Source organism: Neomonachus schauinslandi, chromosome 5 (assembly GCF_002201575.2).
Source record: "Neomonachus schauinslandi chromosome 5, ASM220157v2, whole genome shotgun sequence".
NCBI classification, from domain to species: domain Eukaryota; kingdom Metazoa; phylum Chordata; class Mammalia; order Carnivora; family Phocidae; genus Neomonachus; species Neomonachus schauinslandi.
Genome location: NC_058407.1, coordinates 169,581,989 through 169,604,740, shown reverse-complemented (window position 1 = coordinate 169,604,740; position 22,752 = coordinate 169,581,989). Strand labels below are relative to the sequence as shown.

The window sequence follows — 22,752 nt, the reverse complement described above, 5'->3', positions numbered from 1 at the left end:
CTGAAGTATTTAAAATATTTAGTAGAGGGGCGCCTGGGTGGCTCAGGTTAAGCATCTGCCTTCAGCTCAGGTCATGATCCCAGAGTCCTGGGATCAGTCCCGCATCAGGCTCCCTGCTCAGCGGGAAGCCTGCTTCTCCCTCACCCACTCCCCCTGCTTGTGCTCCCTCTCTTGCTGTCTCTCTCTCTGTCAAATTAAAAAAAAAAATCTTAAAAAAAAAAAAATTTAGTAGAAATGAACCCTAGGAAAATTTTAATAAATTTGAAACAAAAACGGGTAAAAGGTTACATCATAAATGCAATGTTGTAAAAAGAGACTAAAGAGGGTGTCTCGGTTGTGGCCGCTGTAACAAAATACCACAGACTGGGTGGCTCATAAACAACAGAAACAGTTCTGGAGGCTGGAAGTCCCAGATCAGAGTGCCAGCATGGTCAGGTTCTTGTGCAGGGGGAGTGACTGAGGGAGAGGGAGAAGCAGATCCCCAGCTGAGCAGGGAGCTGGGACTCTATCCCAGGACCCTGGGATCATGACCTGAGCTGAAGGCAGATGCTTAACAGACTGAGCCACCCAGGTGCCCTTGGGAGGACTTTTTGAGGGAAAAGCCAAAATCAGAAAAGACTCTCTCCCATGTCCAACCGAGGAAAGAGCTCTTTGATGGGCCCAACCCCCTCTGTCTATGCGTTGATTTGGAATTTTGTTAGACCCCATGCTCCAGCATATACCCCTCTGGGTTCACATTACCATCCCATCCCCATCTTAGCCCCTTCCTGGTCTCCCACCCTTCCCCTCTTCCCACTGTCTGACAAGACTTGCCGAGGTCTTTCTTCTTTTTGCAGTGGCTACACTGTCATTTATTTGAGGAGAGGAAAGGGTCACCAAATTTGGCTGCCTTATCCCTTGTGGGTGGTTTTATGGAAAGAGACGTGGGGATGAAGGAGAAGGAGGGCTAGCTGGGAAAAAGATGATATTGGGTTTGTGAGCCTGAATTTTATTTGATTTTGTTTTGCTAAATTTTGAGAAAATATGGCCCCATTTTATGAACATGATCTTGGTTTGCAAGGCAAGGGCTAAATTCTAGTAACAGCCCTGAACTGAGGTTTTAGGGGCTGAACAGAGGATGAGGATGAGTTGATATTTTCAAATACAAGTGATACAGGGCTATTACTCCACAAACCAAGAAAATGTTATTTAACAAGTTCACAGTGGTGCCAACAGGACTCCTAGCGATCAGGCCCTATGGGATCATGTGCACTAGCAGCTCTGGGAATCTACACATCTCCACCTTACTATCAGGATCCTTTGAATACAAATGCCTGCCCCAACCAGTACACACTCGCCCTCTAATGAAAGCAGAAGAGCCCCTCCTTACTCTAGCTCCCAGTCAGCTTTGTCACTTGTTGCTGACTGGCTGCCCCTGGGCCTTGGCCTTCTGGTTCAGCGTGCCACTCCTCTGAGGCCACCTTTGCCCACCCTCACCTGCTGCACTCCCAGTTCCACTTCTTGACCAGGAATGGGACTCAAGCTAATAACTGTTCAGGGCCTTTCCGATCCCATTGTAAGTTGCTCCTGCTATCTGCCAGCTGACACGTCCTTCCTGCTCATTCCTAAACAATGTCAGCTCCTGGCTCAGTGTCACTCTCTCCAATTTCTTACCTGTCCTAACACTCAGCAATTTGAAAATCCATGTAGATGAACTTGTCAACACTATATAGCTTTTCACTCCTGTAAGCTGCTCTCCATCGATAACACTGTCATCCACCCTCCTTCAATCACTCATTCTGGGCTGACCATTTCACACCTGGGCCTCTGTCCTCAAACTACAAATATGTCATCTCCTCCTCTCTCTCAGGCAGTGACTGTGGTTCCCATTTCTGAAAAAATTTCATAGACTTCCCCACCCCCATTTCTATCTAGCCATCGGAATCTGTGTCCATATAACCGGCCTGCCCATCAATTGCCATGGATGAACCATCTATATTTGTGTAAAGACAATCCTTAACTAGACTCCATCCTTCCTCACCTTCACAAGGCTATCGCTCCAGAAATTCTCCTTGCTCTCTCTTACATCACCATTTCCCCCCTCTTTTCTAAGTTATTCCTATCAGCATACAGCTATGCTTTTATTCTCTCATTTTGATAAAACCCTCCCTTGACCCAACTGATGACCGAGGTCTGTTCTGATCACTGATGTATCCGGCCCTTCTACCAGCTACTGCCCCATTTCTTCGATCCCTTTGCAGTAAAACTTTTAAAAGGAGATGACTTTACTCAGTGTCATTGATTTCTCCACTCCCATTCTCTATTAATCTTGTTATAATCAGACTTTGTTGTGACCATTCCACTGACACTGCCCTTCTTGAAGTTATCAATGACCTTTATAGTACATAATCCAACAATCAATCACCTGCTGAAGGTTCTCAGCACCCATCAGCAGTGTCTGCACCAGCCGGTCACCTCCTTCCTGATACATGCTCTTCACTTGTTTTCCAGGACACCTCACTTTCCTGGTTTCCTCTGACCTCACCGATTGTTCCTTCTCAGACTTCTTCACTGATTTCTTCTCTTCTTACAAGCTCTTGATGTTGACATGGCCCAGGGATCAGACCCTGATTCTCTTCTCTATTTACACTTACTCCCTTGTTGAGCTCATCCAGTCTCGTGGCTTTAAGGACCATCCATCTACCAATAGCTCCCAAATTTATATTTCTAGCACAGAACTCTTTCCTGAATTCCAGACTCGTAACTACCTATTCAAAATCTCCACTTGCATACATAACAGATAGATGTGGGGAAAAATGAACTCTATTTCCACCACCAGCAACTGCCCTCTAAATAAACTACTCTATCCTTAGCTTTTCCCATGTAAGTTGATGATAATGCCATCCTTCCAGTGCCTCAGGGCAAAAACAAAAATCATTCTTATTGCTTTGTTTTTTTTCTCATATCCTACATTCAGTGCATCAGGAAATCTTATTGGTTTTACCTTCAAAATGTATTTATAATCTTACTACCTCTCAATATCTCCACTACTACCACCCTGGTCTATGTCACCATAATCTCTTACCTAATTGGTCTTGCTTGTTGCTTCCACACTTACCTTCCTACAGTCTTTTCTCAACGTAACAGCCAGAATGATCCTTTTAATAATGAGATCATGTTATTTCTCTGTTTAAACTCCCTGGTGACTCCGTATTTCACTCAGTATGCATTCTCAACAGGAGCAATATCATCTCCAAGGGGATGAAAGCTGTTTCTTAGGGATCAGGGGGTAAAAAAAAATTTTTGGATATTACAATGGTTTGTGGCCCTCCGAAGGCTAAAGTACATAAACAAATGTAAGTTATGTCTATGGTATTAAAATTTTATGAGAGGGTAGCAATTAGGAAATAAAATCTAAAGAGTCTCCTAAGGGGCATAATAATGGGGGGGTGAAAGGTTGACAACAACTAACTCAGAGGAAAAACCAAATTCCTACACAGCTGTACATCATCTGGCCTCCATTACCTCCCTGAACTTTTCTCCTACTACTCTCCCTTGATCATTCAGTTTCAGCCACATTGGCTTTTTTGCTGATTCTCAAGTATATCAGTCATGCACATTCATACACACACACACTGAGCCTTTGTTACCTCTGCCATGGATACTCTCTCCCAGGTTTCCTCCAGGTTGACTCCCTCACCTCCTTTCAGTCTTTGCCTGAGTCTTCTCAATGTCTCCTCAGAGAGACCTACCATGACCACCCTATTTAATACTGTAGCATGTCCCCTCTTACCTCCACACTCTGGCCCCCATTTACCTTGATGATTTTTTCCCCATATCACTTACCATCTTCTAACACACTACTTAATTTTCCTTTTATATGTATTGCTTGTTTTCTGTCCCCATCCACTAGAGTATAAGCTCCACGAGGGTAGAGATCTTTGTTCTACCCACAGCCTCTAGAACAGTGGCTGGCATAGAATCATAGCTTTCAATAATGAATGAATTCATCCCTTCTAGCCCTAGAGGAAAAACTTAAATCCTGGAAGGAATTATAACTTCAGTTGAGTGTGAATCTATAACTGGAAAAAAAGTATGAGGCCAGGGCTGAGGATGTGACTCATGACCACATTATTAATTCTGCTTGGGACCCCCTCCTTAAGGTCATAAAAATAACTAGAAATTCAGGCATGTTAAAGCTGTATCTGGACCCTAGCCCAGGCAGAGAGGAACTTTTTGCCTGGGCTTCACATTCACGAAAGCCTCAAATGTAGGTTTTGAATGTTCCCTCTAAAGGGGGTTGGTTATATATTCAGTCAGAGACATGCCCACAAGAAAGGAAGGAGACTTTTCAGATTACAACTTAACTGGTGTCTCATTACAGCATCCTGCCTCACAGATTAACTTTGTAAACCTGGCAATTATTGTAAGACTGTCAAAATCATAAAGCTTTGTAATATCTCTGTGTTAAAAGCATTCATCTGTTAAATGTAACCATTTCAATCGTGCCACAATTTTGGAACCCTGTTTTTGCTTCTTTTTGGTTTTTCACATACTACTAAATTTGAGAAATGAGGTGGCCTGAGCTTTGAGAGAGCCTGCGTAAGTTAGATGGGCTTTGTCGCCTCTTGGCCACAGAGAACCAAGGAAGTGGACTCTCCAACATTACATGGGCTCCCAGCACTCACAGGCTGCCAGGCCCCAGACATTCAAATGCCTCCTCCCCTTTTGGCTCACCAGTGCTTCCCCCAAGATATGTACTTACAAAGCACATTCCTTCCCCTTTGCTCAGTTATCCCATAATACTCCTGGGTGGAGGCAGGGGAAAACCAGTGGGAAAGGATTACCCACAACTACAGGCCCAGGTATGAATGCTGCCACAGAGACCATCACAGCAAAGGGGCACCAGCCTCTCTGGGTTTTGTGGCTGTGATGGTTCATTTTATGTGTCACTTGGCTAGGGTACGGGACCCAGTGGTTTGGTCAAACAACAGTCTAAATTATATACAACCCTCAACAGACTTCCCAACCTCCACTCTGCCCTTCCTGGCTCTTAACCCTGAAACATCCATTCAACCAGCACTTTTTGAAGGGTAATAGTCATTATCTTTGGGAATAAAATGTTGAAACCATCACAGCCCTGACCCCCGTACTGCTCAGCTTGTAAGTGAGCTATGCAGGCAAACAAAGAGTAGCAGTGAAGTGCAGTAAGTGCTACACTAGAGATATGAGCCCCTTAGATCCTGGTGGGACAAAGTGTGTATGTTGGGAGGGGTCAAGTTAGGGGAAAATAAAGGAATGTGTAGTTTCCAGGCACTTCCCAAAGTCCCAACCTCCAAATATCATCAAAATAGGGATCCGGGTCAATATGTGAATTTGGGGGTGGGGACACATAAGCATTCAGACTATAGCAATTATCAATACTTTGAAACCCTTTGTATCTCTTTCTATCCCATCCCCCTCTCAATCCCAGAAGTAACCACTATTCCAATTTTTAAAAATCATTCCCTTGATCTTTATCGTTTTGAGAGAGATAGATAGATAATATCTCCAATTCCAAGAAGAGTGTCTGGTACACAGAAGGTGCTCAATAAACACTGGTTGAATGAAAGAATGAGAAACTTTGCTCACTACATGAGTAGTATGATTTGTGAAAATGAAACAATTCTGATGGCTGATGAACAGTGTCCTGTGAAGGGCTCCTCTGTGTTAAGTAAAATAAAAACAGGGAATTTCTGGGGTAAACTTAAATGTAGCTTTAAAAAGTAATAACTGTAGTTGGCTGATGGAGCAATGGGAAAAGCATCAGACTCAGTGCCAGCAAACTTAGACTGGAATCTGGCTCTGCCACTTGCCAGCTAGTGTGCCTGTGAGCAGGGCTCAACCTCTCTTAAATTTGCACTTCCTCATCCGCAAAATGGGGATACTATTACAGCGTGGTTAATAAGAGGGATAGGTAAGTGTATGGATAAAAATGCTCTGAAGAGTAAGTTAAAGAAAATGATGCTACGAAGTGTCATCAATATTTAAGGCCAACGGGAGCCTTTGCAAATTAAGCATCTCCACGTAATTTTGTCTCTACATCCTCCTCCCAACTTATGTTATAAACATACCTTATTTTGGGGCATCTGGTTGGTTCAGTTGGTTAGGCATCCATCTCTTGATTTTGGCTCAGGTCATTATCTCAGGGTCGTGGGATTGAGCCCCATGTTGGGCTCTGTGCTGAGTGTGGAGCCTCTTGGGATTCTTTATCCCTCTGCCCCTCCTCCCCCACTCATGTGTGCACACTCTCTCTAAAAAAAAATAAACAAACATACTTCATTAAAAAAAAAGACATCCATCTTCTCTAATGAAACTTCTCCTCAAGCAACAGTACTTAGTTTTATTTTATTGAGATATAATTCACATACGGTGACATTCATTGCTTTAAAGTGTGCAATTCAGTGGTTTTACTACATTTACAGTCTGTGTAACTGTCATCACTCTATCATCCTAGAACATTTTCATCACCAATTAGGAGTCACTCCCCATTTCCCCCTCCCCTCAGCCCCTGGCAACCACTGATCTGCTTCTTGTTTCTATGGATTTGCCTAGTCTAGACATCTCACATAAATAGAATCATACTCTGTGTGGCCTTGGATATCTGATGGCTTTCACTTGGCGTAAAGTTTTCAAGGTTTATCCATGTTGTAGGACTTATCAATACTTCATTCCTTTTTACAGCCGGATGAGAGTCCGTTGTATGGATATACCACCGTTTTATTTACCTGTTGCTGAGTTTATGGATATTTGGGTGGTTTCCGTCCTTGGGCTATTATGACTAACGCTGCTATGAACACAGGTGTGCAAGTGTTTTGAGTGGATATGTTTCCAATTCTCCCAAGTCCATCTAGGAGTGGAGCTGCTCCTAGAATAACTCTAACTGAACTTTTCCAGGAACCGCGGATGGGTTTTCCTCAGCAGCTGCAGCATTTCACAGCCCCATCAGCACTGCACAAGGACGCCAATTTCTCCACACCTTCACCAACTAGGACTTATTATTTCTAGAATCAACCTTCAATTTACCTCACCAACACTTTCTCAGTCACACTGATATTGCGGGTCTGGAAACTATTTAAATGAAAACAAAAGTTTTCGAGGTGACACTCAGGTATTAAAGAAACGACTTCAGAGTACTGTTTCTAATTTTTCCTGGCAGAGAATATTCAGCTTCGCGGCTGCCTCGCCTGGGGGGAGGAGGCGGGGGACTCGACTCACCCTCACAACGTTCCTCACAGAATCCCGGGAGGAAAAGCCATTTTGGGAACAAATCCCTGTCTTAAAGGGATAGTTTCCTGGAGTAGGGATAAGAGTAGCCTTTGACTAGCTCTTCACGTGCATTTCACGTCACTTCACTTTATTCTCTCACTCATAGTCTCACTGGCGGGCAGTTTCGCCCAAAGGGAACGTCGACCCCTCTGCGCGCAGGCGCACACCCTCAGCCCGCCCTCCTCCCTCCGGTCCCGCCCCTCCAGGCCCCTCCCTCCGCCGACACGCCCCCTCCCCTCGAGCTCTGGGGCTGACGCGCGGGGAGAGGGCTGTGAAGGAGGGCCTGCGACCAATCCGCTTGCGTCTTCGGGAAGCGGCGCTACGCACTGGTAGATTAAGGCTGATGATGTACTCGTGTTCCAATCCACACTTTGGGGGCGGGGCTAAAATCCTGAGGCGCAAAGCTGGAGGGGACCGCCTGGTGGAAGCACGTGACCTGGGTCTGGAGCCGGAAGCTACCTATCTGATAGGGAGCGCCCCCAGCACCTAAGGCTGCGATGGTGAGTGAGGACGCATGCGCGGGAGTACGCGCTAGGGGTTCTGCATCCCTGTTCCCCAATGTCTTCGGTTCCCCCCACTTGGGCCTGTACTCCGCCCTTACCTCCTATCCACCCCGGACGCAGAGAGAATGGAGATGGGAGGGGAGGCGACGTAGAGGGTTGAAGAGGGGTCCGTGCGAGGGTGTATGGGAGCTGGGGAATAGTCTGCGGGGGTGGGGCGGCCCACCGGGGGAACTGGAGATGGGGCGGGGTGAGGGAAGGAAACAGTGGTGCTGCGGAGGCCAAGGGAGTCCAGGTTCAGAGGGTGAGAAGGTGGGAAGCTCGGCATGATCAGTGTTGAAGGCTTTGTAGAGGAAAGAGGGTCTGGAAGAGACCTAGCTGGGGAAAGAGGTTGGGGGGGGCCTTGTCAAGGGAGACTTGGGGTTGCAAGTGAAGGGCATCTAGGGCCATCCTGGCATGCTTCTCACTAATTGCATCTTTACCCACTAGACTTCTGCACTGACCCAGGGGTTGGAGCGAATCCCAGACCAGCTTGGCTACCTGGTGCTGAGTGAAGGCGCAGTGCTGGCGGTGCGTTCTGGGCAAGGGCACATGACCCCGTGATCCCTTTTAATATCGCCCGGGTTACCCTAAGTTGTCTGTATTCTAGGTCTTAGCTATCATGCTTGGCAGAAAGTAAGCTTTCAGTAACTAATCAAATAAATCCTGGAATCATAGTCTGGTAACTTCTGAGTTAAAAGAGGTTTAATGACTTTAACAAAGACAACTACTTGCAGGATTGTTGATAACTGATATTATCCAAGTTTTCTCGAATATGTCTTTATTTGGTATTTATTTAAGAGGCTTTGAATTTTGTTTCATAGTACAATATATGTTAAGCTCTCTAGAAGTTTTTAATGGAGCTGGTGAGCCAAGGCTTAAGGATAAAAGTTGAAAGCAATGCAAGTGGTAAAGACTAGTGAAGGAGACCAGAAAATGAAGGATTCAACCCTTGTGTTGTAACTTACATTATAATAAGGAGACTCTTGGAGGAGGTAAGAATTCCGCTGGGCTTAAAGGATGGATGGTTGTGAACAAGCAGAAAAGGAGAGTACTCAGGATTGGAGTGGTGGGTTTGTGTTGAAAAGATTTGGAAAGGTTTGGAAGAAGATATGGTAAGGAAGGATCTCATTGTGGAGGACTTTCAAGGCTGGGTTGACACATTTGGGTTAATCTTGAGGGTAATGGGAGCTTTGAAGGGTTTCGAACAGAAATGTGAGCTAAGGAAATAGTTGAGCAAAATTATTCTATTAGGTGTGAAGACAGCTGGAAGGGGTGGGATTCAGAAGTAGGGGGAACTGCTGCGAAAATCTAGGTATGAGACAGGTCTGGTGGCAGTGAGGAGAAGCAAGGAGAGGAGAAATTTTGAAGGAAGAATCAATGTATCTTGGTAATGACTAGAGATAGGTAATAGAGGGGATACTTCTTCATCTAGTAAGACTGAACCCAAGCCTAGAATGATGGTGCCTTAACAAACAGGAAATTAAGAAAGGAGGTTGATTGGGGAGCGGGTGAGGTAAGGAGAATTTTGATGACTTGACTTTAGACATTTTGATATAGAATGATAGCAGTTAGTATATATTGCCAGGAGCTGTTCTGAGCATCTCACCAATATCTCAGTGTAATCCTCACAACGAGCCCATGGATAGGAACTTGTCCCAATTTACAGATGAGAAAACAGAGGTACAGAATGTCCAAGAGAGCAAAGGGCCTGAACATGACCTAGTTGGGAGGTCCATGTTGAGGAGGTTGGGAGAGGAAATTGAGAGTCAGCAGAAAAGAGGAAGCCTAGGCCACAGTCACATCATTACCCAAGGGCTAGGTAGGAGGGAGGGGCCAAGGACAAAGAGGATGTTCGTTTATGTTTCAGATTCTGCAGACAGGGCAACAAGCAGAAAGACTGAGGAAAAGAGCTCTGGAGGGGTCCCTGAACCTGTCAGTGGTGGGTGGGCGGGCATAGATGTTTGAGTATGTAGTTATATCAGTAAGTGGGGAGAGAGGGAGAAATTTCAGCGATTAGGAAAGAATGGTCAGTAAAGAATGAGAGTCACTGCTCACTGGGCGAAGCCCCATTTTGTAAGGATGAGAAACAAGATGGCATCAAGAGGGGCAACAATATCATAGGAAAGTTTCAGGTTTATTTTTCCAAAAATGGGGGTAACCTTAGGGGTACTGGAAAGTTGAGAGGGAGAGGTTACAAATGCTAGAGCCAAAGTGACTGTTCTGGAATTCTTTCCCAATTCTTTTCCCTAATCTCTGCCATCCTTCCTCTTCCCTCTGCATACAGTCATCTGGGGATCTAGAGAATGACGAGCAGGCAGCCAGTGCCATCTCTGAGCTGGTCAGCACGGCCTGTGGTTTCCGGCTGCACCACAGCACGAGCATACCCTTCAAGCGCCTGTCGGGTGAGCCTCAGCCCCTGCCCCCCTGGTGGTGGTGGTGGGAGGGGGTGGGGGTTGCTCCCAGAGGCTTGTCTTCTCAGGGTTGGGGGGAGAAAACGGCTGTCTCCTGCCAACCTCCCACCATCTCCCCGTGGGGTCCCTGGTGCCTTTGGGATTCACCCCTGCATCAGAACTATGAGAAAGCAAGAGAGGGAAGGGGACGTAACGGAGCCCTCCTATCTTCAAATCTCTGAGCCTTGAACTATGGAATGCCTTTGGCTTTTGATCCCACCAGCTTGTGTGACCCTGTAGAGGCCGTTGTACCCCACTAACTCTGTGCTCCCTTCCCTCTCCCGGGCGGGGGAAGGTGTGTCTCCTTTCCAGTGGTCTTTGGAGAACACACACTGCTGGTGACCGTGTCAGGACAGAGGGTATTTGTGGTGAAGAGGCAGAACCGAGGCCGGGAGCCTGTTGACGTCTGAGCCTGCCAGAGGGCAAGGGGCAGAGGTGGATTGGGTCCATGGGCCTCTGTGATGAGGAAGACGCAAACCTCCTCCACCTCTTTCTTGGCTTGCTGCTAGAACTAAGGCTTTCTGCTCACCCACTTCCCCACCCCTACCTGGAAGGGCAGAGGCTTGGGAACTTTCCACTGTGTCAAGGAGAGTGAGGGCAAGGGGATCTCCCTCTTCCCTCCCTCCCTCCTAATAAACATGAGTCTGACATTCCCAGGCCCAGGGATGTGTGTATGAGAGGGTGTGACAGGGGAGGGATACACCCTAAGTCTGTCTTCTGTCTTCTAGGGAGACAGTCGTGTATATGGGCCCAGTGGGGTGGGGCAAAGTACCTGGGCATATAAAACTGGCAATCAGAGAATAGTATGGTAGGAAGGGAGCTGAGGGGAGCTACTTGGTGTGCATGCTGAAGGGAACCACTCTGAGCCCCTGGGGCCTCTGCTCCTGCCGCCAACACACAAACGAAAGTCATTCTTCTCCCTCCTGAACAGGCATTTAATAGTCTTATTTCAGTTGGAAGCAGTAGTTGGAGAATAAGTTACAGGAACAGACAGATCAAAAAAAAAAAAAAAAAAGAAAGAAAAAAGAAAAGAAAACCCCACACAACTTAAAGTGCTTCAGGCTGCAAACGTAAACATGAGGGGCAGGAGGAGGCCACCTGGCTATCTCCCCTTTCCCCGGAGACAGGAGGGTCATTGTCGGGGTCCCTTTACCATCACCACCCTCTAATCTCAGCCCTGCGGGTGGGTGGGAGGAGGGAGGGAGGGAATATCAGAGGCAGGAGGGACAACTTAATAGGAACAAGGAATACACTTTGTAAACTTAGAACCAGGGTACAGGGCGGGGGGCAAGGGAGCTCTTGGAGCCCCTGCCCTGGCCTCGGGGTGGGGCCAGCCCCCCCAGGGAGTCGGAGAAATACTGTTGGCTTAGTGCTGCAGCCATACCCGCCCATTTCACAGCTTCTTTCCTCGTCCCTCATCAGCAGACACAGACAGGCGGCCCTGTTGGGCCTCCTCATCCACGGTGGGAGGCATCCCAGGGGAGGCACAGTCTGGAGCGAGGACCCCCTCCAGGGGCTTTCGGTTTCTGGGAGTGTAAGAGGGAGGAGAGCCCACACGGTGCTACTTGACAGGCTCCACCACCAGGACCTTGCACTCACGCTTGGCAATCTTGTCCAGAGAAAGCACAGCCTTGTCCGGGGGCAGGTAGAGGGGGCGGCCCACAGGGGAGGCCACAGGGGGCGTGATGGCCCTGCGCTCCATCACGCTGCCCGACCTGGGGGAAGGCAGAGGCTGTGGGCTCCGGGTCGGACCCCGGGGAACCTTTCCTGCTCGCGCTCCAACTCCGGCCTCTACTGAGTCCAGGGGCACCCCCTCCCATGTGTCCATACCTCATGAGGTGGCTGCGGGAGGGCTGTTGGTGAGAGAAGGACTGAGAGCGGCCCAGGCTGGCCTGGTGTCTCTCCACCAGGTCCCGGACAGCAGGGCTGCTGGGGCTGCTCTTTCGAGAGAGGGGCCGGGCCTCTGGCGGAGGGTGGGACACACTGGCCGTGAACTGCAGCTTCAGTTTCATGTGCTGGCTCAGCTGGAGCGGGGAGACACAAGTCAGCATTCCAGCTCGGCCTCCAGGCCCCAGCCTTCCTTTCCAATCAAGTTCCCCACTTGCCCTGCCAGTGTGGGATCGAAGTTCCACCTTCCCTCCACCCCCGCTGTTTAGTACCACCCGTGGTGTTTCGTCCACAGAGGCTGGTGGCTGACTCCTCCCACCCCGACACTCTGCATAGCCCATCACACAGTCCAGCCCCTCCCCAGCCCACCTCAAAGAGCCCCGTCCTCAGAGCCTGGAAGGCCACACTGAAGGTGAGCGCGCTGCCCTTCCGGGAAAAGCCTAGGTTGTTGAGGGGCGTGTGGCAGACAACAGAGTCCAGGGCGGCCTGCATGGCCCGGCGCTCCTCCTCACACAGCTGCTTTCCTGGAGGGGCGGGGGGGGGGGGACACAGAAACAGCCACCGCTAAACACATCTGTACGGTGCTCCTCTGTTCACAAAGGGCTTTCATGAACACAGTCTCATTTGCTCCTCAGAGCCCCTCTGTGCAGCAAACTGAGTATGTGTCATCTTTTGCTGAACTTTATAAGTAGCAACAGCTAATACTTACTGTGTGCTGAGGTCTATTCTTTTTTTTTTAAAGATTTTATTTATTTGACAGAGAGAGACACAGTGAGAGATGGAACACAAGCAGGGGGAGTGGGAGAGGGAGAAGCAGGCTCCCCGCTGAGCAGGGAGCCCAATGCGGGGCTCGATCCCAGGACCCTGGGATCATGACCTGAGCCACCCAGGCGCCCCACTGAGGTCTATTCTAACCATTTCACTTATGTTAACCATTAAATCACCATAACAACCCCATGAGATATTATTTCCCGCATTTTAGAGAAGAGGGATGGAGTGAGGCTCAGAGATTAAGTAGCCTACCTAAGGTCACACAGCTAGTGAATGGGAGAGGTAGAAATCAAATATACCGGGGAGCCCAGATCCAGGGTCAGTGCCCTTAAAATCACTGTCCCGCTGCTTCTGTAAGCTTTCCATAGGTGACACTGCAGAGACCACCATGGTACAAAGCCGAGGAAGCCTGCCACAAGCCACCCACTTCCATGACTTCCTTTCCCCTCCTCTTTTGGGACAAGGTCCCAGAGCCTGACAGCCCACCTACCAGCCTGTGCGTGCTCTGGGGTCCACACAAGCCTCACAGCAAGGAAGTCTTGGAGATTGTTGAGCAGCGTGTAGGTGACCGTGAATCGCTCGTAAGTCCGAACAGGGGACTCACAAGAGGCAGTCATCACAAAGCATGGGCGGTCCAGGCGGATGCTGGGCAGGCTAGAAGCAGTGAGAGGGAAGCGGGGCGTGTATTGCCAAATAGGTGAACAGGACGATGCCCAGCGGGGAGTCCCACAAACTCACCGGTAGTGGGTATAGATGCTCTGGGTGAAGGGCAGCTTTGGGGTAGACCACTGAACCACAGCAATCAGGGGAACTTCTAGGCCCTGTAGGAGAGACAAAAGGAAACACCATGTGTATCTGAGGTCCCCTTCCATCTTTTGTCACCCCCTGGCCTTTCCCTCCCACTGCTTTTTCTTAACCTTGCTCTTCGAGCATACCAGCCTCTTATACTCACCTCCTTGGCCCCTTGAGGAGGTTGCTCACCCCCTCTCAGCTGAAACAGGAAGTTGTGTTCCTCCAGGGCACTAAGCGGGCAGGGGAAGCAGCCAGAGGTACCAGGGAGCCGGCAGAAGGAGCCCATGGAGACTTCCCCAGATTGGTGACTAGTTCGGCAGAAAGAGGGACAGAGCTTGATCTTTTCATGCTAGAGCTCTTGGCCCTGCCCCCATCCCCACTTTGCAGCCCTGCCCCCTCCTCAGGACCTCACCAGACATTGTCCACCAGCAGCACTGAGCCGTCGGGCATGACAGGTAGATAACTAGCATTGAAGTTTGGGAGAATACGGATATCCCAGATGGAAATTTCCTCCTGGGAGGAGCTGTTCAGCACTGTTGGAGGTAACCAGCTCAGCTCAGCTAAGAGTACCTGGACCCCTCAAGTCCCGACTTTACCCCTCCAAAACTGGACCGATCCCCACCAGTGTGCCCAGAGTAACTGCCACCCAGTCAGTGCCCTTGCTGCTACCAAAGACCTGAGCCACAGATCTGCTCACCCTTGAGCACTGTCAAGTGTTTTCCAGCCACAGTGAACTGGCGGCATTTCAGAACCGGAGGGGGCAGCAGAGTCAGCAAGGTGCTCACTGCAGGAGAGGGCCCAGGCAAGAACTGATGAGCTGGGCACAGACCTCACCTCCAACCCACAGTTCTAATCTTACTCTGCTCCCCAGATCATGCACTTGCCAGTATTACCCCTCCACTCTGTCCCCCAAATTCCAGACTCCAGCGTTTCCTCTCTGCATTTTCCCCACCTTGGGCCTTGAAAGCGCTCTGCTCCCCCCGGAAGGTCTCCCCCGGAGATCGGGTCTGCAGCAAGCGCAAGTAGCCTTGATCTCTGACCTCTGGTGCCTCAACTTCGCGTTTCCACACAGTCACTACAATCTGAGCACAAGGGACACAGGACCTCGGTCAAGACGAGAGCGAGCCAGCCCAGCCTTAGAAAAGGAGTCTGAATTAGGACAACAGCCCCACCCCTTGCCAATCTTACCTTGGCCTTAGGTGTCCCTGGGGGCAGCCTATCCAGTGAAACGGTGAGTGGGAAGATGACCTCATCTGTGGACACAATTGGTTCCTCCACAGGCAGCTGGGGTTTGTGAAAGGAGTAAGAGGGCGGGAGAGTCAAAGAGGCAGCCTTTGGCGTTCCATTTAAGATGTGATGTTCTCCGTTCTTCTTGGCCTCCGCTCTCCTCCGTCATCTGCCTCCTTCAGGCCCCCAGCGTCCATCCCCTCCTGTCTCTGGAGCCCAGCAAACCGCCCCTCCGCCCTGTGACGTGTCACCCCAAGCTCCTCACCGTGGTCGCTCCCCCTGAGGTAGCAGGGCCCGGGCCGTGGGTGAGGAGGGGGCTGCAGCCTCGAAACAACGCCCCACCGCCAGGATCCCCGCCCCCTGGGGGTTCGGGATCCTGGTCTGCGGAGCCACCGCCCCCGGGCGCCCCGCCTCCGGCGCTGACCGAGGCCAGGGCGGCCAGGGCCGTTGCCAGTTCTGCCCAGGCCCCTCGGGAGCCCAAGCCCGGGCCGCTCCCGGCGCCGGACCCCGCGCCTCCCCGGCAACGCAGCACCAGCAGGAAGCGGACAGTCTCCCCCAGGTAGAGATGGTTGCGCCGGGGCAGCGCCCGGTACCGGCCCGGGTCCCCCGCCAGCTCCGCGCGCGGCGGCAGCGGCACCGCCGGGAAATACATGGAGTAGTCACATTGGGACTCCATGGGGCGGCGAGGACGGCGCGGGCGGGGGGCGAGGTGGGCCGGGGCCGGCGGAGGGCGAGGGGGCCGCTGGGGCGGGGCCCGGGAGTCCCGACACCCAACGGGTGCTGCGCGCGGCCGGGCCGGCCCGGGAGACCAGCCGGGGCCGGGAACCGGGGCAACGAACCCGGAACCGAGACCCGACAGGGCCGGAACCAGAGTGCTGGGCCGATTGACTGGCGAGAAACCGGAAGCGGAAAGGAAGGGGCGTGGCCTCTGAGGCCCCGGAATTTGTGGGTGACCGGACCGCTGTGGCGGGAGGAGAGGCGGGGTCCGGCTGGGGTTAGGCTGCAGTAAGAAGGGTTTAGGAGAGACTACAAGACAGATTTCTTAGAGAAGAAATATTAAAAGAACCCCCTCCAACTCCACTTCTCCCAGGAAGATGCAAAGCAAGTCAAAGGTTCAAATTCTTTATTGAACGAACATTTCATAGTGAAATGAGCATAGTCCAGAACCAAATAATTCATAGAGAAATGGACGCATTACTCCAACCCACACGTTCCAAATTTTTTCTGGCTTACTCCATGATTTGCTCCTCCGGGGGCTCTTTGAGAGTGCTATAGGGACCTGCCAGGGGGTTGGAAAGGGGAAGGGGCAAAATGGGCGGGGAGGGGGTACTGCAAGGAGCTGAATGCCTGGAATGCTTTGCACAGGCTGAAAGACTTGGTCCCCACATCTGTGCAAAGTTTCATTCAACCTCCAGGGCACAAACATGCTTTCAGAGGGAAGCAGAAATGGCATCTGGCCCCCCCATACTCAATCATGTGTGCCCTCTAGCTTCACTGCTCTTCAGCCTAAGACTTACTGGTTTGATGCCTAGGGGGAGAGTATCCTTGAAGTCTTAAGGGGCAGAGAGACTGTTGGAGGAAACTGCTTGGCATCTAGCTTGTCCTTGTACTGTAGCTCAGGGGTAGCCAGACGCTCACACTCCTCCTGGTCTGCGAGGCTCAGTCCACTCCGAAGTACATAGCCCAAAACCTTACCTGACCCAAACTGGAAAGGGCGGAACCGTCGGTCAGTGATATATTTGGGGTCTAAAGCCTCACCCCCCTCTAGACAATGTTTAGCCAGGGCCTCTCGGCGAGCCCGGAGCTCTGCCACGGCACTCTCCAGTCGGCTCTGGCCATATTGATTTATTCGTGCCCACAGACTGTGGTTGAAGTGAACATAGAGAGCCCAGTCCAGGTGGTTCCAGGCTCTGGCCCGTGCAGTCAGCTGCCCGTCCTCAGCGGTCAGTCCACCATTGCTGACAGGGCCTCTGCCCTGCTCACCTCCAGCTTGGGCGTTGTGCATGAAGCCCACCACATCATCTAGACCCCAGCACAGGGCATCTGCCAGTAGAACCAATGACTCATCAAAATACTCGGCCACCAAGACCAGATCAAAGACAGAGTCCAGCCAGGCCAGACTCCACTGGATGAAGGACGAAGATCCCAAATCTAAAGAGGAAGGGCTGGATGTCTGGCTGTGACCACCAGCAACTATGGGAGCAGGATGGAAGACAGCATTGGGATCCAGGGGATGGTGGGCTCGGGGGCCAGTGCCAGAAGGCAAAACATTCAGCTGTGGGAGGCTGGGGTCTCTAGGTGGATGAGTATCACCTCTCTTGGTCTTCATCTCTGGGGGGAAGGGGAGGCCAAAGTCAAACCAGAGCAAGTTGCGTGCATAGTGGTCCCCACGGGCCCCAGGTCGGTAGAAGGCTCGAGGATTGGCCAGGAAGGCAGCCAAGGATGGCGCCTTGCGGAAGGCCGATGAGGTGGATTTATAGTAGGAGAAAGCAGAGCGGGCCAGAGCTGCTGGGTCTCGGACAATGGAAAAGAAGAAGCTGTCAGAAGGCATGACCTGAAGTACCTGCAGAGGAGAGAAAACAGGCATAGGGAGAAAGAACTGGGCCAGGAAGGAACTAAGCAAGCCCATTGCCAGTGGATCCCCTAGACTCCTCAAACCTCCTTCTGGAAATTTCTGGGCTTTGCTGGAAACCCCCAGCTTCCTACACTAATACCTTGGGCAAGTTACTTAACATCTCTGAGACTCAATTTGCTCATCTGAAAAGGGGATAACCGTAGCTTCCCACTGATTATGAAGGTACACGAGATAAAGGGTATGAAGGAACCTGGAACATGGGAAGCTACTCAAGAACATTAATTTCTTTGGGCCTCTCTGTATGGCTTTGGTCAGTAAAATCTTTAAGAATCAAACTTTGTCTTCACTTTTCCAACAAAAACCTCTTAGGTGCCTACCCTGGGACTCTTGGTCACAGCTTCAAGAAAGGAACTAGTCTCAGGCCTCCTCCAGGTGGGGGTGTGGGGGGGGAGTGGTCACTGGCAGCAAAGAGGGAGGAGAGGGACCAACCATAATGCTGTCTCAAGTATAGGCCTCAGGTAGGCAGGCTAAGCCCAGGATGGCCAAAGAACAGGGTACTTCTGGGGTTCTTAGGCATCTTGGAAAGTAAAGGACACCCCTGGACTGGGCACTGGGGAGCTATGGACACTTGGTAGGGTGCTACCCTGAGGCCTGGGACATATGATTCTACTTCTCAGCAAGAAAGATGGTGGGAATTGGACTGAGCCACACCCTAGGATGGTCCTGCAGCAGATCCACATCAGGACCCAGCCCCTGGGCTCCCCAAAGGGTTTCTGCCTCTGAATATGGCTTATCACTAAACCTGACGCCCTGACACGTTGTCCTCCAATCTGCTCTGCTAATGTGGGCATGCCTGCAGAGCACAGCTTGTAAACTGAGTGTCTCTTTGAAGGCAGGGAAGAACAGTACAGAGAACAGTCTGTGGCGTCAGGTGAACCTGCAATAAAATCCCAGTTCAGCCACTTACCAGTTGTGTAACTTTAGACAAGTTATTGAACTTCTCAGAGCCATTGTCCCTCCATCTATAAATCTGGGTTAACACTTACCTTGAATGTGGAAGTGCATGGAACATGGTAGGTACTCACTGAATGGTGATGACAATGAAGGTCAAAGGTCAAAAACCAGAGACACCTGCCTGAAAGATCATTGTCATCACCTCACTCCCAGCAGTGACCCCTCACTGCCCTTTAGATGATACTCATGACCCTCAGCTGCTTTCTCCAGCTCCAGCTTAATAGGACACACACACATACACACACAGACACACACTAGGACCACCACCACCACCAGGACCACCACACCTTTGCTGATATTCTGCTCCCTCTAAAATACCTGATATTCTTCTTACTACAAAGTTGTGTCCACCCTTTCCTTAAAAGCCACTTCACCAGAAAGCCCTGCTTCTTTTGGTGAATATTCTCCTCACAGTTCCAAATATAAACACACATACACATGCACACATGCCAGGGAAGGCCCTTTGACTTGGGAGCAGATGGACCTGAGTTCAAATCCTAGCTCTGGGGGCACCTGGGTGGCTCAGTTGGTTAAGCGACTGCCTTCGGCTCGGGTCAAGATCTCGGAGTCCTGGGATCGAGCCCCGCATCGGGCTCCCTGCTCGGCGGGAAGCCTGCTTCTCCCTCTCCCACTCCCCCTGCTTGTGTTCCCTCTCTCGCTGTCTCTCTCTCTGTCAAATAAATAAATAAAATCTTTAAAAAAAAAAAAATCCTAGCTCTGCTGCTTTCTGTTAAGGAGGCCAGTCACTTAGCCTCTCTGAAACCTGATCTTATCTGTGTAATGGAAACATTTATAATGCCTTTCTGGCAAGGTGATGGTAAGCTTAGTACCCAGCAGACAGTAAGTATTCAATAAAAGTTCCTTCCCTGTATATTTTCATTTGCACATTGATTTTGTTTGCCCAAGAGCTCTCAGGTTCCTGGGTGTGTATGGATGAGTACGTGAGTGCATGCACACATCTTCCCCTTTAGAACCGGGGAGGAGGGGGTCAGGACCAGGCTAGGGCTTGGCATGTAGCTGATTCTCCGTATCTGGCAGAGGAGGATGGTCAGAAGGCAGTGGCTGAGCAAGGGCCCTGGTAATGTCAGTAGAAGGGGCCAAGAAGAGTGAGAGTCTGGGGGATCAGAGTTGTCAGGGCACTGATATCAGTGGGGTAAATTGGTCAAGGAAAGAGACTGGAAAGCTCTAGATGGGAGAAGGCAGGACTTTGGCTCCCAGAAACTACTAGGCAAGGGACAGCTGAGGAGAGGAGAACAGGAATCTCTGTGGCTCCCATGCCCAATTTTTGGGTGAAGGGGTACCTGGGAACCCCCAGGCCTGGGGCCTCCTCCCCTGGTGGTCTTGGCCACAAGCCCAAGCCCATGTCTCTCCAATCCCACCCATCCCCTCTTACACCCCTCACCTCTTTCAGGTTGAACCTCATGTGATGACAGAGGATGTGGAAGTGGGGCTTGGTACCTCCACCCTGAGGGCGGTAGCCTTTGACCCGAGAGGCCTGGAAAAGCCTTGGGTAGCCGAACTGGTAGCGGGCAGGGAGGGCAAAGCGCAGCCCGTGTCGGTCCCCGTAGCGATGAAGCAGGTTCAGCACAGAGCTGCTCCCAGATTTATGCGTCTTCAGGAACACAAGTCGCTGCCGGGGCAGGCAAGATGAAACAGCCGATCCCGGGGATGGGGCCAAGGGCTGTCGGAGCTGCAGGCCCGGTAGCCTGGGGAGAGATGGGAAGGGAATTTTCCTGTCCCTCACCAGCAGGTGGGTGGGCATCTTGTGGAGCAAGGACAGAGGACATGGAACCTCCTCAGAGTTCCCAAGAGTCACAGACCTAGGTGGTATGGGGCGGAGCAAATGGGGGGCATCTATAAGGCATTGGGACAAGATGGGAACTCACCTCCTGTGGAAGGGGCCCCCCCAGAGCTGGAGGGCAAATCCGATGGTCATGAAGACTCCCAGAGCCACCCCCAGGCTCCGAGGCCCCCAGAGGCGCATGGTCCTGGTAGGAGACAGAGGGCCCATGTGGCACAGGTAAGGGTGATGCTAGCGAGGGACAGGGCAAGGGCCAGGCACAGAGGCAGAGACAGCTTGAGACAGCCGTGCAGCCGTGGAAGGCGCTGGTTTGAGATCGGGGGGTCATCCCCCAGGCCTGCTCGCAGCCCTGGTTGAGTCTGCCCCCTGAGTTAGCAGATTTTTGCCTCTGTCAGCGTCTAGAAGGGAAATGAGGGGGGAAGGAGGGGAGTCTAAGGAGAGGGTAGAGCCTTCTCTCCTGCTGCTGCAGCTCATTCCAGGAGTGGAAGCCTGTGGGGGGTGGGGGTGGGGGCATGTGCTCTCTATACCCAGATCTTCCTGGTGGTCCACAAGTACTCCTGTCAGTTTCCCCGGCCCCCACCTGCAGTTTCTACCTGAGCCTCAGGGGTTTAGAAGGGGAGGGGAGAAAGGCAAGACCCTGTAGAAGGACCCATCCGCTCATGTGCCACTGAGGTGGACATCGGCCGGCCCCTGGCTTCCTTAGCTTCCTCATGAGCTCCTCTGCCTGTGACAGATAGGGATGAAGAGCCCCATTCTGAGGCCACAAGGGGCATCCATAAGGAGGGAATGGGAGTCAGACAGGGCACAGGCTACTGAACCCAGGGAGGTCAACTACAGGAACGACTTTGTCATGAGTACGAGTCAAAACTCAGGCATCTCTCGCCCCTTCCGAAGTGCTCTCAGCACAGGGCAGACCCCAGTGTGTGAAGAGCTGGGGGAGACGTGGGGTTGCTGATGAGGCTCAGCTCCCTGGACACCCCCCTACTCCCCCGGGCTGGCTTTCCAACTCCCTCTGCACCCAGAGGAGATTGAGAGGGTGGAGCTGGAGAGAGAGAAAAAAAACCTCTGCGACATAAAGATACCGAAAGATACAAACATGGAGCTTTTGAGTTCCTTCCCAGGCCCCAGGTTCCTAATCAACTGGGAGTCTGGACTCACCCCTTCAGATCACAGCCGCAACCATGGGCCACAGCCCCTCCAAAAAGCTCCGACAGCCCCTTTCTGGGACAAGCCAGGAATGACCCCAGGCAAGGAGAACTCACACTTGCTACCTAGAGACCCGCCCCCTCTGGCATCACCCCTCAAATCCCTCCCCCAACACAGCCCCCAGGATCCAGCCCTGCACCGGACTCCCTCCTGTGTCCAGACTTCTAGTCCTTTTTCATCCATCTCTGTCTCCTCCCATTAGCCCCATTCCAGCCCTCTGGCCCCTCCAGCTTTGGTGATTGCTCAGTCTGTGGCCAGCCCTTTGTTGGCCCCCTCCGGGGTTCTATGAACCCCCCAAGTCTCCTCCCATAAATTCGAGAGTCCCTCCACCGGCCGCGGCCTTGGCTTCACTTGCCCACTCACCAGGCCACCTGAGGAGCAGCAGGGAAATCGGGGTCTGGCCCTCCCGCCCGCCCCAGCCACCGCCCGGCTCCGCGCAGTGCTCAACTTTCCCCATAAACTTGCTCCGCGCCCAGGCTCCTCCCCCTCCCTCCCTTTGTCCCGCCAGTCCCTGCAGCTGCTTGGGCTTTAATCGCGTCTCTGGGTCTCTCACTCCCGGCATCTTTCCTTCGTCAGGGCACCCAGCCCGCCCTTGGAACACAGCACTTCTACCCTCCTTTCGCACTTAGGAATCAATTATACCTTTTCCTCTTAGCTTTCTGCAGAACAAAAGACTCATTCAGGCAACAGAAAGAAGGAAAGAGAAAATAACAGACGAGTTGAAAGCAGACATTGTCAAGGACCTGACAAGGTAGCCCCCAGCTGACACACAGAGAACAGGGGTCCCCACCCTGAAGGCAGGGGCCAGCGGTGTGGTAATATTAAAGGTGCCTCAGGTTCAGGAAGAATTTTGCCGGTCCCCACAATTCTCCCCATTTTACAGATGAAGGGGCTCAGACCCAGAGGGTAGACAACTTGACCAAACAGAATAACAGGGGGCAGGTTCCAAGAGAGGTTAGAAGACTCTGCCAGGAGCCTGGGCTCAGGGAAGGATGCTACAAGTCCAGAGTCACACACAGGGTTCAATACGTTAGCTGTTTATTTGTAGAATAAACACTGAATCCAACACTGAAGCATGAAGTGTGGAAGCTTGTGAAGGATGTGGATGACAGAGATTATGAGATGAGCTCTTTTTTTCTTTTTGGTATTGTAGTTTAAGAAATTGATACTGAGAAAACTCCATAGAAACCAGGCCCACAG

The 22,752-nt window shown here is 51.4% G+C and overlaps 3 protein-coding genes across 8 annotated transcripts; 1 reads left to right on the top strand and 2 right to left on the bottom strand.

Moving 5' to 3' along the window:
• Window positions 1–7,575: 7,575 nt before the first annotated feature.
• Window positions 7,576–10,929, top strand: LAMTOR4 (late endosomal/lysosomal adaptor, MAPK and MTOR activator 4). Of its 4 annotated transcripts, none has more exons than XM_021680098.1 (4): window positions 7,576–7,787; window positions 8,277–8,357; window positions 10,114–10,231; window positions 10,592–10,929. In XM_021680098.1, the coding sequence occupies exons 1-4, from the start codon at window positions 7,785–7,787 to the stop codon at window positions 10,687–10,689; spliced, it is 300 nt and encodes a 99-aa protein (XP_021535773.1). In that variant the 5' UTR covers window positions 7,576–7,784; the 3' UTR covers window positions 10,690–10,929. The 4 variants fall into 4 exon arrangements, with proteins under 4 accessions (XP_021535773.1, XP_044771101.1, XP_044771099.1 ...); XM_044915166.1 differs by lacking the exon at window positions 8,277–8,357 and adding an exon at window positions 8,769–8,782 and having other exon boundaries at window positions 7,785–7,854; XM_044915164.1 differs by having other exon boundaries at window positions 7,785–7,863; window positions 8,275–8,357.
• A 268-nt stretch (window positions 10,930–11,197) lies between these two features.
• Window positions 11,198–15,837, bottom strand: TRAPPC14 (trafficking protein particle complex subunit 14). Of its 2 annotated transcripts, XM_021680096.1 has the most exons (11): window positions 15,222–15,837; window positions 14,918–15,013; window positions 14,682–14,811; window positions 14,427–14,513; window positions 14,142–14,262; window positions 13,890–14,037; window positions 13,676–13,758; window positions 13,428–13,591; window positions 12,536–12,690; window positions 12,110–12,303; window positions 11,198–11,994 (listed from the first exon to the last, which is right to left on the bottom strand). In XM_021680096.1, the coding sequence occupies exons 1-11, from the start codon at window positions 15,630–15,632 to the stop codon at window positions 11,841–11,843; spliced, it is 1,743 nt and encodes a 580-aa protein (XP_021535771.1). In that variant the 5' UTR covers window positions 15,633–15,837; the 3' UTR covers window positions 11,198–11,840. The 2 variants fall into 2 exon arrangements, with proteins under 2 accessions (XP_021535771.1, XP_021535772.1); XM_021680097.1 differs by lacking the exon at window positions 14,427–14,513.
• A 228-nt stretch (window positions 15,838–16,065) lies between these two features.
• On the bottom strand, window positions 16,066–22,004 carry GAL3ST4 (galactose-3-O-sulfotransferase 4). 2 transcript variants are annotated; one of them, XM_021680095.2, is made up of 4 exons: window positions 21,916–22,004; window positions 20,432–20,744; window positions 19,948–20,251; window positions 16,066–17,519 (listed from the first exon to the last, which is right to left on the bottom strand). In XM_021680095.2, exons 2-4 carry the CDS (start codon window positions 20,554–20,556, stop codon window positions 16,485–16,487), a joined length of 1,464 nt encoding a protein of 487 aa, XP_021535770.1. In that variant the 5' UTR covers window positions 20,557–20,744; window positions 21,916–22,004; the 3' UTR covers window positions 16,066–16,484. The 2 variants fall into 2 exon arrangements, 1 of the variants encoding a protein (XP_021535770.1); XR_002479815.2 differs by lacking the exons at window positions 16,066–17,519; window positions 20,432–20,744 and having other exon boundaries at window positions 20,175–20,251; window positions 21,916–21,966.
• Between the last annotated feature and the right edge of the window lie 748 nt (window positions 22,005–22,752).

Bases quoted from the DNA above. Each gene is read 5' to 3' on its own strand.
- TRAPPC14 (XM_021680096.1), bottom strand. From the start codon at position 15,632: ATGGAGTCCCAATGTGACTACTCCATGTATTTCCCGGCGGTGCCGCTG. The intron at 15,014-15,221 runs GTGAGGAGCTTG...CACAAACCCCAG, and splicing joins CCTCAGGGGGAGCGACCACG to CTGCCTGTGGAGGAACCAAT. The intron at 12,691-13,427 runs GTAGGTGGGCTG...CCGCCCCTCCAG, and splicing joins CCCAGAGCACGCACAGGCTG to GAAAGCAGCTGTGTGAGGAG.
- GAL3ST4 (XM_021680095.2), bottom strand. From the start codon at position 20,556: ATGGGCCCTCTGTCTCCTACCAGGACCATGCGCCTCTGGGGGCCTCGG. The intron at 20,252-20,431 runs GTGAGTTCCCAT...ATCTCTCCCCAG, and splicing joins GGGGGCCCCTTCCACAGGAG to GCTACCGGGCCTGCAGCTCC. The intron at 17,520-19,947 runs GTGAGGGGTGTA...TCTCCTCTGCAG, and splicing joins TGAGGTTCAACCTGAAAGAG to GTACTTCAGGTCATGCCTTC.
- LAMTOR4 (XM_044915164.1), top strand. From the start codon at position 7,785: ATGGTGAGTGAGGACGCATGCGCGGGAGTACGCGCTAGGGGTTCTGCA. The intron at 7,864-8,274 runs ACTTGGGCCTGT...TCTTTACCCACT, and splicing joins CAATGTCTTCGGTTCCCCCC to AGACTTCTGCACTGACCCAG. The intron at 8,358-10,113 runs GTGCGTTCTGGG...CTCTGCATACAG, and splicing joins GTGAAGGCGCAGTGCTGGCG to TCATCTGGGGATCTAGAGAA.